Below are 18,194 nucleotides of genomic sequence, written 5' to 3'. Positions count from 1 at the left end.
TCTAAGAGCATGATAAAATGAAAGTTCTATCCCTGGCATGTAAACAATAAAACTAAACACAATTTATTAAGAAACGATCGAACGAAATTGTACAGATAATAATGAATGTAGATAAAAATGATAACTTTTATGGGACCTACATTCTCTGAGAACTCATGAAAGGGAAAGATGAACACTGTACTCTGACTTACAAAGGAAATACGTGTAGTTGATGAATGGTGTATCGTCTAGTGGTCTCAGTTTTGGATAGATTATAATGAAATTTGATTGATGAAAACTACTCATATTTTGGAAATGTGTATTTCTTTACATAAAATTTTATGTTTTCCACACATATAGTATTTGAGTATTCTAAATATTGTCGATTGATGATGCAAAACATTTCATATAATATTTGTTTCAACAACAACGGAAAAAGTCCACCGGAACTTGAAATTTTAAGATATAGTAACAAAAGTCGGAAAATTGATTTAAAATATACGCCAGCTTTGTACGTAACGTCATTATAAACAGCGGACCCGTAATGACAATCGGCATTTTCCGTGGGATTACGTAATCGCCGTATGCGATTTCGGCATCCTTCGGCAACAACAGAAACTTATTTTTCATATCAAAGAGAGAATGCCAAATTCGCATCGAAGAATACATGGAAAATGCCGGTTCTCACTGCGGGCTCACTATCGTAAGCTGACGGCCACTATGTGGAAATGGTACTCTTTTAGCTCAGCATGGGTCGGAAGTCTAAGTCCTTCCATCACACAAAGATGTGTGCCACTAATGGAACTTAGATAAGTCGAGAATTATCATTTTGATTTACCAAAAAAAAAAAGAAAAAACAAACAAAAAACATTTTTTCAGTAAGTCTACCATGTTACTTCGCGAACTTCCGTACAATCCTTTCGGCTGTTTCCGTTACGTCAGCGTCATGACGTCACAGTTAATCCTACGGCAACAGTAACAATATAAAAGTGACGTTTAAACAGCATTGCATCGCACATTTTAGCAAACACAGAACAGTAAATCCATTTTTTGATGAAATTTCGTGGGGGTGGGGGGGGGGGGATCCCGGCGGGAAAACAATGAAATCACCTGCATCTGAACATCTATTACCTCATAGGTAATCGCTTAGATTTCTATAGCTCTATATGCATTTTTAGGCAGATTCTTGGACAAAACAGCAGTGCATGTTGATTATGTCCGCTGGTCATTAATTCTATCTTTTATGCGAGGTGGTGATATTTACTTTCATAAAAATGTAATTATGAAAAAAAAATACATTCTAGCGGAACAAAAACTAAAATGAAATAGTTTTATGCATGAGCGTTTATTTCTGTCTTTTTAGAATTATTTTTAATTAGATTTTAGCTCCGCTATTCGAAAAATAAAGGAGAATAGTGTAGTCGCCTCGGCGGCGGTTGTGGTGCTGCCCACGGTGTTGCATTCAGGTTAAAGTTTTATAGCAAGTGTATTTACATTACTGCACACTATATATTCTTTTATCCTACCTTCAAAATGAAGTCCGGCAAAAGTGTATTTAGTCACTGACCTAATAAAGCAAAATTCTATCCCTACGTTTTGACATTGAAGGCAGAATAAATAGAGAATATTACTGTCTTATAAATTTAAATTTATTAGGTTCGTCCACGAAAAAATAAAAGTAGAACCTCGACTTTTATATTTTCTCTAACATCAGCTAATAACTTTAAATTCATAAGACAGTAACTTAATATTCTCTATAGCTACCCTCTCAGTTGTCGTCAGTCATTAAAGACTGGTCTGGGTAATGGACGTAGGTTTAAGGTCAGGTATCCGAGAGATCAAGGTCACTAGGTTCACATATTTTATTAGAGTGTGTGTTCCTTATTTTATGGCAATCTTCACAATTTCCCTGTTTTCTTATTAACTACTGTCTCTATAAACATCAAACCTCATGTAAGGATTGATCTTTGTAAGGGGCAGACATATTTTGATTTTGGGTCAGGTATAAGGTCAGTGGGGACAGATTTTATAATAGTGTTGGTTAAAAGTTTATAACTATTTTCTCAGTAGTCATAAACTAACTTATATCTCACCTTGTTTCTTAGTATATTTCACCCCTTCCGTCTTAAACCATTACACACTTCCGTCATTACAAACGAACTTTTATCTCACATTGTTTCTTAATATTCTTCACCCCATCCCTCTTAAACCATTACATACTTCCGTCATTACACCCCCACCCCACTTCACCCCACCCAACCCCAACCCCTCAAAAATATGTTTTACATTCTCATATTAACATATAATTAACATCTCATATTTTTAGTATCCCTTCTAGCCCCTCCCACCCACCGGAATATTTAAATTTTATTCGAATGAAAGAAAGAACGAATAGTCCTTTTCCTGTTTACTCAGGTTATCTACATATTTCGGGAAAGTATTGCAGTGAATTCAGTAAATAAAACTAATTCAATTAATTAGAATATGTTTCACATACACGGACGGCCAGGTGGTCTAGTGGTAACGCGTTTGACTTCAAATCTTCCAGGGTTTAAATCCCGCTCCTGGCACTGGAAATATTTAAAATATCTTCCATCCAAAAAAACGTTTGTACTGGTTCAACCCAGGAAAAGAAGTCTTCGCCTGTATTGGTACTTAAGATCGAGAACTTCAATGAGCCATAGAGTATGTCAGGATTTTATTGAGCATTATAGTTAAATTTGTTGTAGCTGTTAATTGAGCATGTCAGTAATAATTATTTCAAGGGGTTTGTTGAGCATGACAGAAATATTTGTTTAAGGTCTAGTAAGCGTGTCAGCTATTATATTTGTTTCAGGTCTTTTTACTGAGCATGTCAGCTATATTTGTTTCACGTCTTTCATTGAGCATGACAATTATATTTGTTTCACGTCTTTTACTGAGCATGACAGTTATATTATTTCAGGTGGTTCATTGAGCATGTCAGTTATATTTGTTTCAGATCTTTTAATGAGCATGTCAGTTATATTTGTTTCAGGTCTTTTAATGAGCATGGCAGTTATATTTGTTTCAGGTCTTTTATTGAGCATGGCAGTTATATTTGTATCATGTTGTTAATTAAGCATTACAGTTATATTATTCCAGGTCGTTTATTGAGCATGGAAGTTATATTTGTTTCAGGTTGTTCATTTAGCAAGACAGTTATATTATTCCATGTCGTTTATTGAGCATGGCAGTTATATTTGTTTCAGGTCTTTTAATGAGCATGGCAGTTATATTTGTTTCAGGTCTTTTATTGAGCATGGCAGTTATATTTGTTTCAGGTTGTTCATTTAGCATGACAGTTATATTATTCCATGTCGTTTATTGAGCATGGCAGTTATATTTGTTTCACGTCTTTCATTGAGCATGACAGTTATATTTGTTTCACGTCTTTTATTGAGCATCCATTTTTATTTATTTCAGGTGGTTCATTGAACAGGACAGTTATATATTTTCAGGTCTTTTACTGAGCATGTAAGTTATATTCGTTTCAGGTGGTTCATTGAGCATGACAGTTATATTGTTTCATGTCTTTTATTGAGCATGTCAGTTATATTATTTCAGGTTGTTTATTGAGCATGTCAGCTACATTTGTTTCATGTCTTTTATTGAGCATGGCAGTTATATTTGTTCAGGTGGTTCATTGAGCGTGGCATCTACATATATTCATGTGGTTCATAGAACGTGTCAGATATATTTGTTTCAAGATGATCAATGAGCATGACAGTTATACTATTTCATGTCGTTTATTAAGCATGTCATTTTCATTTGTTTCAGGTCTTTTATTGAGCATGACAGCTATATTTGTTTCAGGTCGCATATTGAGCATGACAGCTATATTTTTAGGTGGTCCGTAGAACATGTTTTATATTTTTGTTTCATGCGGTTTATTGAGCATGACAGTTATATTTGTTTTATGTCGTTTATTGAGAATGGCATCTACATATATTCATGTGTTCATAGAACGTGTCAGATATAATATTATTTGTGTCAGGTTGTTTATTGAGCATGGCAGTTATATTTGTTTTGGGGTTTTAATTCAGTACGTACAATTCGTGCTACCGAATATTGAATGTTACTGATATTATATTAACAAGAACAACCATTCCGTGTACACCATACTTTACAAAAGTAGTCGTTTACTGACATGAGGAACAGTGTCACAAATTTGTTTCATTTTTAAGCTTTTTATTACGGTTACTGAAATATATCCCCCCCCCCCCCCCCCCCAAAAAAAAAAACTCCCAAAACCGCCATACGCGCGCTGCAATCGCATATAAAAGGGCATAAAATGAATTTCAAAACGAATATCGATATTTACTTAAACATGGTGTTCTATATACAATAGAGTACAGGTGTCACCCCTATCTGTATATCTGTTTAGATATTTAAAAGACTTTTCTAAACGATACAGATTTATAAACTTATTTAATATTTCAGCGAATACTAGTAAAATTTCATAAGTGCTTTGTTACTTTGAAATACTTCATGCATTATTACCTTTCCTGATGTTTCTGTAAATACACTTTATGTGATTTAATTTAAGTGATGGCGACCACCGCGGTTACGAGGCGGGTGATGAAGATTCAGAATGTTCATCTGCACCGGAAATTCCTCCACCCCATGTTACCTATACTTTCTCTGAACCGGAAGTGCCTGGAATACTTTTGACAAATGATGCTCATCTTATTTCATCTGGTATGCATCATTATGGTAAAGTACTAAAACTCGATAGTCTTTTTTAATTCTGGCTTCATGCAAAGGCCGCAGTATGTCTAGTTTCTTAGGAATGTCGCATTTTCGGAAATTATGAAATAATGACACATTACAAATGTATTGCTTGTTTTCCAAGTCTTTGTAAGTAGCTAAATCTGATTTAAGTAATGGCTTTTTCTTTTTCAACTTATTTTAGTAATTTTTACATAATGTAGTGAGTAAACAGTCGCTAAGGTCTGTTTTAGAAGTTTTATAATAGGTTAGTACTAAGACTACATTTTTCGGACATATTATCAATGGCCTTTCCATATAGTATCAGGAAGGTCTAATACATATCAGTTGTTCCAGATCGATAGTATGTAGAGTTGTTATGTATTTTTATTTATATTCAACATTCCAGACCCTAATAATAACAATAACAGATCCACTTTAGACCAGGGGCGTGGCGCAAAACGGAAGCTTTATGAAAATTCATTTGAGACGCATACGCACAAACGACAGAAAACATATCGTTTGTATGGGGGTCATGTCCGGGGTGTTAAACGTAAATTCCAAGGTGATTATTCAGAACAAGTCAGTAAACGCTTGAAACCGTCACCGGAAGAGAACAGGGAGACATGGACATTTGATAAAAAACCTTTGCTTCTAGGAAGCTCGCATCGCACAGAAAGTAGCAGCGAATTAAACACCGCTGAGAGTTCTGCCTCCTTCCCTTCTGTGTTATCGTCGGTCACTTCAGACAACAGTTCAAACAGGAATGCGCCTTACAAAAATAACAGAACAGAAAACGAAGCCAAAAATAACATATCTGAAAACGAGGCAACTTCCTGTCCATCGTCTTGTGTTTGTCATGCAGGATGCAGCGAACAACCGGAACCAATTGTACGCACTTTTGTAACCGCTGTTCCCTTATACAAAAGCTTGCTTACACGTAACGTTCACAGTTTGTCAAACATGCAAAGCACGTGCTGCCAATCTTGCTGTATGAGGAAATATCCACGAGAAGAGGTTGAGCGCTCGTGTTTACTTTATATGAATGGGGATTATAATGGGTCTGATACACTTAACAGAGAGCACCTTCATTGGGGTTGGTGGAAAGCTTAGGGGGAGACCGTGCTTATCATTGTTTATATCTTGATCATACCGTATTTCGTTTTTTTTTTATTTATTTTATGTTTACTAATCCTACCGTTTGATTTTTCAGAAGATTTTGCTGTTGATATTTTCTTACTACCGTATTTTACTTTTATTAACTTTTCTTCCTATCGCTAGTATTTATTCTTTAAATTTTCATTCTACCGTATTTTGAATTGACAATTTTATTATTTTATATTATTTTACTGTTTATTCCACTGCATTTCTAATTTTTTATTTTATTTCGTTTTCAAAATTTTCATGCTACCGCATTTCGATTCAATGATCTAATTTTTGGCTTTGAATAACTTTTTAATCTATTCTACCGTAAATCATTTTTTTTCTAAATTTATTCTACCGTATTCCGGTATGATTATTTAATCTTTTTTATTAAATGTTGGAGTTTGGTTTTATATCATTTTCAAAATTTTGTTTTCACAGTATTTCAGTTTAATAATTTAATTTCTGCCTTCATATCATTTTCAAAAGTTTCATTCTACCGTATTTCAATTTAATAATCTAATTTCTGTCTTTAGAAACATTTTCAAAATTTTCTTTCCATCGTATTTCAATCTAATAATCTAATTCTTGGCTTTAGCGCTTTACATCATTTTCAAAATTTTCATTCTACCGTTTTTCGGTATGATTATTTTACTTTTAGTGTTTGGCTTTATATCTTTTTTAAACATTTCCATTCAACCATATTTCAATATGATTATTTGATTTTTGGTGTTTAATTTCATATTATTTGTTCAAATTTTCGTTCCACCATATTTTGATAAAATTGTTCAACCTTTGGCTGTATATCATTTTCAAAATTTTCATTCTACCGTGTTCCGGTATGATTATTCGACTTTTTTGGTTTTTGGTTTTACATTTTGTATATAATTTTCAAAATTTACTTTCAACCGTATTTTAATTTGATTATTTAATCTTTCGCTTTATATCATTTTCAAAATGTTCTTTCTATCTGATTTCAAACTAATTGTTTAATTTTTGACTTAATAACATTTTCAAAACTTTCCGTTTAATATTGCAATTTTTTGTTTTATATCATTTTCAAAATTTTAATTCTACCGTATTCCGGTATTATTATTTGACTTTTTTGTGTTTGGTTTAAATGTTTCTGTATTATTTTCAAAATTTACTTTCAACTGCATTTCAATAGGATTAATTACTTTTTGGGGTTATATCAGTTTAAAAAATTTTATTCTACCGTATTCCGGTATGATTATTTGAATTTTCAAAATTTGGACGTTTTGTTGATAATATTTTCATCTTAGCGGACTTTGGTATAATAATTGGATTTTTCATATTATTATATTACTCTAAAATTTCATAATACCGTTTCACACAATGAAAGTTTGCTTTTTGAACTATTTTTTCTCAGTATATTCCTTCTACCGTATTTCGTTATGATAATTTGAATTTCCTTTTTATTTTATTCTCAAACTTTTCATTCTATCATCTCCCAATATGATAATTTGAGTTTTCGTCTTATTTGAATATCAAACTAAAATTTTCATTCGATCTTCTATCGCTGAGATAACATGCGTTTTTCCTTTTTGAATTTCAAAATTTTCAATGAAATAATTAAATTTTTTCTATTCTTTTATTCTCAAACATTTCGCTCGTATTTGGTAAAATTATAGTAAAGTATTTTTTAGCATTTAATATATGTGCCTCGTTATTCTAAATAAAAGATCAATTGTTATTGTATAGTACTTATGTTGTATGTGTATAATGTAGCTTTTTTCTTGCAGAAGCCATTCTTCGTTTATGTTGATTGTTTATAAACAGTGTTGAAAGGCGCCAGAATTTACTTATTTAAACATATCTAGTTTAGATCGAAGAACCTAATAGATGAAGATGATAATATGTGGATCAAAATGGTCGTTATTGATATTTAATTACGTTATATTCAAGATTTTATTTTAGTCTATTTGCAGTTCATTTTTCATCATCGATGAATCCGGCACTTCTTATACAGACTACGATCGACGTATTATTCATCATACTACATGATATGGCTCGGTTTTATCTTTAACATAATGTATATGCACTGCTAATAAAAGAAATCTTATTCCTAGTGGGGTTTTTTGTTTTCTTTTTTTTATTTTGGTTTGGAGTTTTTGTTTTGTTTTTGGTTCATTACATTTATCCTTTAAGAAAAGAGAATAATCATACATAAATGAGAAAAACAAGACAGAATGTCAAAATTGTAATACTTTTACGCTAACTAAGGTGACAGGTCAGTATTATCGACGCAACACTCTCTTGCACTCTTGGTTCTTCATGCATACATGTATAGTGAGTATAAGGAACGATAACTCTGCTAAGGGTGTTTGGGACAGCGAAAATGGCATCACTATATAGAGAACTTAAAATACACTCCTGAATCAGAACGTTTTAAGATAGTACAATTACAACGATTTTCCAATTTGTAAAAGAAATGAAATACTTGTTTAGTTAAAAATTTACGGCCTTGTTGATGGATTTCTGCTTTAATTTTGAGGAATATTCTGTTTTAAATATATTATGTCAAAATTTCATATATTCATATTTATTTATTTATTTGGATTTTACGGCGCACGAACACAGTATAGGTTATATGGCGCCAAACAGGACTACAAATTTTGGTTCCACATCTCATTTATATCAAAACATGAAGAACTGCTACCTCGTACATACATGTGCAAACATTAAAGCAGAATGTTCTATCAGTAGTCCCGTTCCGCGACTCGAGTTAGCTCTCTTGACAATCCGTCCACAGACTGAAATGAAATGAAAGTGATAATGTCGTGATGAGTTGGACCTAGTGACTAGCTTTAAAGGTGCTTTATGTTAGGTGTTTCAAACACCACACACTATTAGATATAATGGAACAACCTCCAGTGTGAAATTATTCTCCTGTCCACATTTTAATCTTTCATGCAAACAGGCATACAATTAGTTGTAACAAAGTGTTTTAACCTGATTGGCTACTCTTGTCTGTATATTTAACACTTCTTCGGTTTTAAGTCTCTCTTTTCCACGTTAAAACTTTTGCGGTATCACTGACTGGGTGTCCGTTAATAATAACCGAAAGAACAACATAAAACAGTACTGTAATAGACAATGGACATATAAACATGGAAAAATGTGCAATATATAGTCTAAAGAGACATGCAAAGAAAAAATACATAACAAATTAATGTCGTGTTCAAAATCCCAATTAGTGGTGTTGTGTTTTTTTGTGTTAACTTCTTTATCGCGTTTCTTTTTCTTTGGGGTTATATGTAAATTTTAACCAATCAAATTAGAACTGAATCTTTATTCCGGTTTAAGAAGTCAGACTTCCGGTCATTATTTTCGCCGAAAATCGAAAATTTAAAGACTTTTTAATTTACAAGGAAACCCCAAATATCTCATTTTCCAAAAATGGTATCTTAATTGCGCAGTCGCAGTAAAAACAGTGCTGGTAATTTTAGAAGTTGTTCAATAATGCACGGCAAACATTTTTCTGAAGACACTGCTTTACCTCTTTCGACACTCGCTGACAGATTGACTCTTTGTGAATGTGTTGAGTCGGTAGCACCGAAAAGCTAAAGTAAAATATCTGTATAATTTGAAAATGACTGAATATGTAATTATAACAGAAAGCTAAATATATCTGGCACGAAACCTATGAAATGAATTGTAGGCGGCTGAAAAATGCAAGATAATTTTCAAAGTGAAGTTTCCTTGAAGTTTTCATGTTAATGTGATTGTTTTATACATTAACATTGAAATACATGATTGTAAATATTTGTGAAACGATTATCCTGACAGAACCAAACTACTTCAACCTTGAAACAACACAAACTGAGTGATAGGATGACTCAAATGCAGAAATCTTAAATTGGAAAAGTTAACATTGCCATTACATATTACAGTAAGTAAGTATGGGTAATAAATACAGCTGCTGTGGCTATAAAAGCTCCAAAAGGAAGAACAGAGAGGAGTCTTACCAGCCTGCCAGACAGACTAGTCAGCAAGAAGAATCGTCACATGCTGCTATCCAGCAAAGTTACTCATCTTTACCAGGTGTTCCACATATAAGTGATCGTGAAAATCTTCCTGAAGGTATCTTAAATAAAGTTGTAGAGCTTTTTATTAGTAAGAAAGCAACAGATAATTTATGAATGATTTAATTGTAAATAAATCTTGGGGAATATATTCGAAGTTAACAATCTTTCAAATTCTATGTGGCTAGTTATATGGGCCTGTACTACTAGTCTGAAATTCCAACCGTTGAACATGTTCAAATGAAGAATCTTGTTCAAAGTATTGTTAAAAAAAAGTGGTAAAGTTTCTTGTTTAGTCGACGAAAGTCCCCACCTGGAATGGATGGAACAACTTATTTCCAGCCGAGCCCATGGCAGGTGTCATATTTAATTCCCCAGCATCCAGTCTAGGCCGGTATTGCTGGAGACAGTACCAATTTATGCATATTAGCCAGCACTGAACACTAGTCAGGGTATCAGCCTCGACCGGGAATCGAACCCAGACTGCTGGTATTGTAGTCCAACCAGCAAACCACTGCGCCACTGACTCCCTTTATAGTTAAAGAGGAAAGTAGATGAAGGATTAATGCATTTCAATATCTATTTTAAAAAACTGGTATAGTAGTGTTTCCTGCAGACTCTAAAAGGGGCATGGTGCTTCCCTTGAAAAAGGGCACTTTTAATGCGCGGTTTGGCACTGAAAGGGCATTCGTCCAAGTACGCTTGCTGGCATCATTTTACAGACACCATTTTACATACTATTTTCACATTGCATTTGAGAATTTTTCATATCTCAAATATGGGGTAGATATTTTGTATTATTCCTTAGATAATGTTTACCATACTTTCAAACATTCTTATTTTGTTACCAACATGAAGTGCTGGCTTGCATTTTCAGAGACAGATATCAGGTGATAATTTAATAAGCAACAAGTTTTATTGAACAACTATCAATGCCCAACTTTATTTTGTCAATCATCACATACCATTTCACCATTGAATTACGTTAAGAGCATAGGCAGTTCGTCAAATCTACATGTAATCAATGACTGTGTACCTATATCGCTGATTAAACCCATTGTTCTTCGTTGTCAGTAAGATTTAGAAGACAAATCTACATGGAAAGTTACATTTTTCTTTTGTTTTGGGCATACGAAAACGAAAGTAGAATGCTACGTAAAAAGTACATGTCGTGAAATTTGCTAGATTAGATCGTCTGCCACTATTTTTATCAAGTTTCTGCGATACATACACTAGTTTGAATCAATGATTGACTATGAATCTGGGGTTTTTTCTATCTAATCATACAGTATTACTGTCAGTATTAAGTAAAATAAACATACATGTGAATACCTATGGTTCATTGCGAATAATAATTCAAAATTTCGGCTTGCTTGAATGCGGCCGTGCACTTTCAACTTAAATTTCAGCCTTATAAAATTATTTTGACAAATTATTTACTAAAACAAAACTAGGGCCTTGCATTTTTAGTTTATTCATTTAAATCTCGATCAGGTTTTATAACTTAATCGCTAGGTTATCGGTTATTTTCATACCGATGTACGTTTTCAAATTTTCAAGATGGTGGCGACTTCTGCGTCGGCGCGTCATGAATGTGCTTTTGAAAGTACTACTTCGTAATTATTAAACAAGACATTTGTCGATTTTAATGAATTTGGTATCATTCTGAAGCTTAAATGTTTATCTTGTATTATTTTTATAAATGATACCCGTGAAGGAATAAAATATATCTTGTAGATAAAATCGATGTAAAACATTTTGAGTCTGGTCATTTTTCATGGGTTGGTCGGCGATCGGCAAAGGGCAAACATTCAACATTTTATTTTTAAAGGCCTAATGAGCGCATCAAAAATGTGCGACAATCAATCTACATTTTAATTGATTACAACCTTTTAAAATAATTATCCTTTAATCATGTGTTAACTGACCGTTTTCAATCATCTCTTCCGTAAAAAGGCTAAATGTAGCTTCTCCGCCGACGTGCTAAAAACAACAAATTTTCATCTACTGTTTCCAATTAAAGAATCATAAAACAGTAATTGATTGCATAATCCTGTCAGTTCTTAATCAGGGTCATTCACGGTTGATGCACCCACGTGTCGACCTGTTGATCAAAGCCGCTAATTGACGGTACAATACACGGAACATGCCCCGCGGACATTGGCTATCCAGGCTGATTTTGAAAGGGCACTTTTCAAGATAAATACAAAAGCCTGATAAAATAAAAGGGCACATGGCGCAAACGGGCAGCTTGAAGGGCACCTTGGCGGCACTTCAAATGGGGCATGGCGCTGCGCCATGTTAAAAAGGCCTGCAGGAAACACTAGGTATAGGCTAGACTTTTAAGTTAGTCGTATTAATAGCCACTACCTGTACATTTTGCTTTAGAGGTTCAGATTGCGACTTCCTAGTTGTTTGAAGGCCCACTAATGCAGAATCTGCCTCCTAATTAGAGCTTCAAAACGCCAGGGTTCTCACTAGCAATTTCAAGTTGCAGTCCTGGGACTCCCAAAGCTGAAAAAGTTGCAGTCCCAACTACTGACTAGACTGACGTACAGACTTAAACGCTTCGTCAAAACACAGGTCTCTATTGTACTGCCAAATTAAGTGTAGGCCGACAGACATTTGGTAAACACAATTCTTCACACAAATATTGTTAAGGTGTGGTAAAAAGTAAAGATAAAATAGGTCACATGTAGTCAAAAATTAATGTAGGAAAAAATCACCCCAGGACAACACCCCCCTTCCCCACCCCCCACACCCCTGCTGCTTCTGATCTTCCTGGACAAAATCCCCCAGTGAAGTTATCAAGTTGGACAAAATCCCCCTTGTGAAAATATCAAGTTGCCCAAAAATCGCTCCTGATAATTTTTTCTTTACTGGTACCTTTTTATTTCAGAATGGAAACGTATATAAACATACAGTGAAAAGAAAATATATAAACAATTACTACTTTTATTTTAATACTCATTAAGAGCACAACGTGTCTAAAATACAAGAATGCACAGTATGTCTATGATCAACATATTAATAAATGCTTCCTGAAATAACATCAGCGATTTTGCAGAAAAATAATCACGTTACTAAGACCGGCATCGACAGCATCTTAAAATTACTCGGACATTCATAATTAAGCCTAATTATCACTTTCTTAAAAAAGATTCTAAAAAGTTCTTTAAAATTGGTAATTAGTACATGAGAAAACAATCGGAGTTACTTCAGACACTACGTAATCCGTCGTTAGCAATTAGAAATTGTCACCTATGCAATCACACCGACAATCACATGTATTCGAGTTGATCTGTCTCGCGGTGAAGTGGAAATGGGCAACGCTGATTGGCTGTACGCGGCTATCGGTGACAAGCGAGTAACTCCGCCCACATATTTTGCTCTCGAGTCAAACCTTGTGTATTCGCAATTTATGTAATCAATTAATTTTCACTGCGTCTCACTGCAGAAACGTGCGTCCGGGGACTCCCAAGCTGCAATAAACACACGTATACCGGGACCAATTATGCGTACAGGGACGCCGATTTCGGCGTTTCCGAGAACCCTGAAACGCATACCCACATTTGTCGCTAACTTGCCCATTTGTTTTCTTTAAGCAAACAGATCTGCCAGTTCTCCAAAAGTATTTAATATCTCTAACTTTGAATAACTTGCCTCACATTTTACCTGCAATTTTGCCTTGTTCTCCATTAAAAAGACTCAGAGCAAATCCGCCAGTTGTTGAAAATAAGTCATCTGACTTTGCATCACTTGCCCCACATTGCTGCAGACTGGATACCTCACATAGGATGTAAATCAATAGATTTCATTTGCTAGCTTACAGAGGGTCAGTGGTCCTACACTGGGGCCTGCTTATGTCTGTAATAATGCCAGAAGGGGCATCCATCGTCTTCTTCCACCTCCAAAAGCTGGATCCAATTTTTTTTTTGTATGACTTAAAACCCAACAAGACAGGTAAATTATCTGGTGATAAACTCGATGGTCAGAGATGCCAACATTCTTGAATTAATTTTAACAGCAAATATATCTCAGATACCAGATTTTATGTAATATCATTCTTACAATGCATTTAATGAAAATGAAAAGGGTACAGAAATCAAGTTTGCAAGACAGTCTATGAAGTGACCTGCCTCAAATTGCTTGAATTTGAAGAACGTTTATTTTGTTCATTAGAATATAAAGTTTTACTTAGATACATTATGAAATTCTCTAAGTCATCTGCCCTTGTCTTCCGCAAAAATATGGTTACGGGCTAACAGACCAGGTTAAGTTATGCTATTTATGCAAGTTATACATACATGTTGCAAGTTTCTCTACTGGCTTCTAGGCCAATAAATGTATACAAATGTTGAAAAAGTTTATAATATCCTGACTGTGGTATTTAACCCCCTAATTTTGGCTTAAAATTGCAAGTTCTCAAAATTTGATGTTAATTTAGTGATGGCTTCTGGGTTCTCTGTATGTAGGCTTTATTGATTAATAAATAAATAAATTCTGTATTAAGTAGCCGGCCATAGAGATGACAGTCTTGCTGTTTAAGGCAGGTGGCTGCTTAAGACAATCTTGATGAAAAATTTGAAATTAGAACAAAATATAATATTATAAATTTGGAACTTTAGCTCAGTACTTAGGGAGAGTGTAGATCTATTGATAGCGAGGTCAGGAGTTCAATCCTCGGGCCGGCATATGTTCTCTTTCCCGATTTGATAAAAGACAAGTTTGTCTGAGATCATTTGTCCACCATCTCTGATTCTTGTTTGGGGGGCGGGGGGTGGCAGTTTTTGTGTATACAACTTTGATCTGTTAAAAAGAGCTAGTTCATTCGATTGCACTTTTGTATAATTATGTTTTATATACTTGTAAAATGTTTTTCACAGATAACATTGGAGACCCGTCAAATAATCCTTTGGAAAAGACTATGTTCTACAGGAGATCACAGATAGAAATAAACAAGAGTAAGTTAATAATATTACAAGTTTGTATGATGACAGAGCATAAAGAAATATATTTGAAATCATGTCATCTCAACCTTTTCAGTTATTGTCCAAGTTTCATGTATGAAAGAGTTGAACTATAATGAACTTAACAATCCTTCAATTTGGACAGTACCTTTAACTTTGAAAAGGGGTGCTTACCTAACCTAAAAGAAACTGACTGAATGGCAAACAGTGCAGATCTTAATCAGACTGCATGGATGTGTAGGTTGATCATGATCTACACTGGTCGCAAAGGCAGAATCAAACGTGTCCAGCATGGAAGAATGAAAGTGTCTGTACAACTCAAATTGTGATTGTGTAACAAAACAAAAACAAAGCAAACAATCAGATGACATTTGCATTATATATGTCTTGCATACAAATTAGGTGTATAATTATGTCTTTTTTTCCTTTCAGATAATAAGAATAGAAGAAAAAGCCAGTATGATGACTATAGCCATAATCATGTATGTATAAAAGGCATAAATGTTTTTCTCTTAACTATTTGGGGATCAGCCAAGAGGGAGACTTGGGAGAAATAGTTTCCCAAAGTTTCCAAACTTCACTGTGTATCAGTGTTTGCAAAAAGCCAGTCAATATGGGTATTGACCAGGCCGGCGGTCAGTACTGGTAAAAAACGGTCAATACTGGTCGATTCATACTGTGGTCACTCTTGGGTGGTCAATACTGGTTTATTCAACTTTTTTACATAATGTACATTCACAGATTAATAATAATAAAGTAATTTGAATAATATATAACTTCGTTCATTAAAAAGTATGGTGGTCACTGGTCAGTACTCGTCGATTCAGTTTTGGTCCTTGGCAATGTGTCCTGGTCAGGCTCCATTTTGGACAATGTACTTAGACTTGAAATGGACAGTACTGGTCAATCCAAATTTTTGTCCTATGCAGTATCCCTATAGTGGTCAATACTGGTCAATTGAATACTTTGATTGTATTACTTATTTCTAAAGTTACCATGTTCAAGCAGTGGGATTATTGATCATGACAGCTAATTAGTGCTTAGATAAACAGACCAGCAACATATCTATTGTATATTCAGGCCTCCTAGTGAAACCTTTAAAACCTTTAAAAACCTTTAATTTCAGAGCAAACCTTTAAAACCTTTAAATCTTCTGAAAAAACCTTTAAAACGGCCAAATAGCCTGTAATTTTCACTCAAAACCTATATTTTTGTTCAGACTGCTTGCCGTGCCAGTTTAAAGCAAGTAATGGTTATACTACTGTATTTCTTACCCCCTTTTAAGTGTTGTTATTGGGATACGGCTTGTGTATCTTTCATCTAGAGTTTTTCAGAATGCTGTTGTGTTCACCAGACCACACACATGTAGTAAATACCTTTATATATTATGACTGTGTTTTCAACGAGAATTCCCACAAAAATAGCCTTTATTTACTCTTTATTTTTTAATATTTTACACTAAAAGGCCTTTATTTCCATAGATTGGAGCCTTTATAAAAACCTTTATTTTTGTTCAGGCCTGCTAGGAGGCCTGTATATTGTAAGACATGGTGTCAATGTGACAGTTGCTATCAAAACACAAGTAAACCACTTCCATGAAAGGGTCAAGGTGTTCACAGCAATTTTTCGTTAAATTATAAAAATTATTATTTATAATACAAGTAAAAATAATTTGATTATCACTTGTGAATCAGACACTTACTGCTACAGTTTATGAAATACTTTCTACAAATTAAGTTCAGTTTAATTAGCAGTTTTAAAAAAACTTTTTCCACTTATTGTGACATTTTTGTAGAAAAATGATATATTTTGTAATCTCATTTAACAGTAAATGTTCATTGACCACTGTCAACCAGTATTGACCAATTGACCACTTCTGGCCAATTTTGACTGGAGTATTGATTAGGTTGATTTAACTACCTAAATAATAATGTCTGCATTCACCTTAATCATGCCCCAAATGCTTTTAAACGGTCATTATTTAATTGTTCATAAACTCTGCAAAATATCTTAACAGCCAGTATTGACCAGTCTACCAGTATTGACCACTTTAGGGATTATTGACTGGGGTTAAAACCGGTAGTTAAAACCAGGGGCAGTTTTAACCACCCAACATTTCTCTGTATTCAGCTGAGCGAGAAGTGGTTTTAAGTATTATTATAACTTAAATACAGAGACTCATTCTCCTCCCGAACTAAGTAATACAATGAACGTAAATACCGCAGTGTTAAATCTGCAACTTGAACACCTCAGTCTCCCACTTCGCATTCAGTAAAAGTTGGGATGTCCAACAGACAAACCTTCTCCCTGTTCCAGACTGATACCTGCTACTGTCACTGTAATGTTACATTATCTTCTAGAAATTTCCAAAGATCTGATAAGTGATAATGTTGCTGGTTTATTATCATTGGACCTATGATAATTGAAATAATATGTAAGTAAATATGACCTGTTTTCATCAAAAATCGCTTTTTCACTTTCCTATCCTAGGTTCAATATTAAGTTTGTTTTATGTAGTTTGTTACAGAAGTATCTATTTTGATATGGTGTAATAAGTAATATTGACTTATTTCTTATATATTTCTAAAATTGTTTCGTTTTAGTCACGCATGAATGGAGGACCATATGGAAAACTAAAGAAGTATAGCTCTTGTTCTACGATCTATATAGATGACTCAACAGTGAGCCAACCCAATCTGAAAAACACAATCAAAGCCGTCACATTGGCTGTCTACTTTCATATAAAGAATCGAGAAAGCAAATACAATATACGGACACTGGAGATATTTGACGAGAAATCGCATCCATTATCAGTAAGTGTCACCAAGTCAGCTTCAGATATTTAATGGCCTAATAGCTTTGAAAGTTGGTTTGGAACATTTAAATATTTTACTGCCTAAAATGAGGGAGGAGGCACAATTCCCATTTTTGATCTTCATCATTTCATCTACCAAGCATTTTCATGGTCAAACATTGTTGATATGATTCTTGTTTTTGTTGTAACCCCCTCCCACTCATACAAGGAAGTTATAACAGGGATATACTGGTTTGGTTTCAGGTTGTCTGTCCATCCATCTGTCTGTCTCTGTCGGTAGACAAATCTTGTGCACACCATCTTTCCTCATCCACCTGACACAGTTTAATGAAACCTAGCACAAGTGATCAGTAACGACTAGTTTTGCATCATGCATGATAGGTTCTTTCAGAAAAAAGCATTGCAGAGTTACGGGACTTTGTTTTTATGCCCCCAGCATCTACTGATGCGGGAGGCATATAGTGATTGTCCTGTCGTCCGTTCGTCCGTCTACGAGGTTAACCAAATGGGACC

The 18,194-nt window shown here is 34.3% G+C and overlaps 1 protein-coding gene across 2 annotated transcripts in view; it reads left to right on the top strand.

The window, feature by feature from the left end:
• Positions 1-9,156: 9,156 nt before the first annotated feature.
• Positions 9,157-18,194, top strand: part of LOC123538456 (cyclin-Y-like protein 1) — a 35,954-nt gene continuing 26,916 nt past the window's right edge. For both annotated transcript variants that reach the window (XM_053530427.1, XM_053530426.1), the window contains exons 1-4: positions 9,157-9,954; positions 14,783-14,860; positions 15,299-15,348; positions 17,470-17,679. In XM_053530427.1, coding sequence (XP_053386402.1) covers positions 9,774-9,954; positions 14,783-14,860; positions 15,299-15,348; positions 17,470-17,679 — 519 coding nt within the window. In that variant the 5' untranslated portion in view covers positions 9,157-9,773. The remainder of the gene's footprint in view (positions 9,955-14,782; positions 14,861-15,298; positions 15,349-17,469; positions 17,680-18,194) is intronic.

Source organism: Mercenaria mercenaria, chromosome 18 (assembly GCF_021730395.1).
Source record: "Mercenaria mercenaria strain notata chromosome 18, MADL_Memer_1, whole genome shotgun sequence".
Taxonomy (NCBI): domain Eukaryota; kingdom Metazoa; phylum Mollusca; class Bivalvia; order Venerida; family Veneridae; genus Mercenaria; species Mercenaria mercenaria.
Note: the sequence above shows the minus strand (reverse complement) of the source record. Positions and strands in the feature narration are given on the sequence as shown.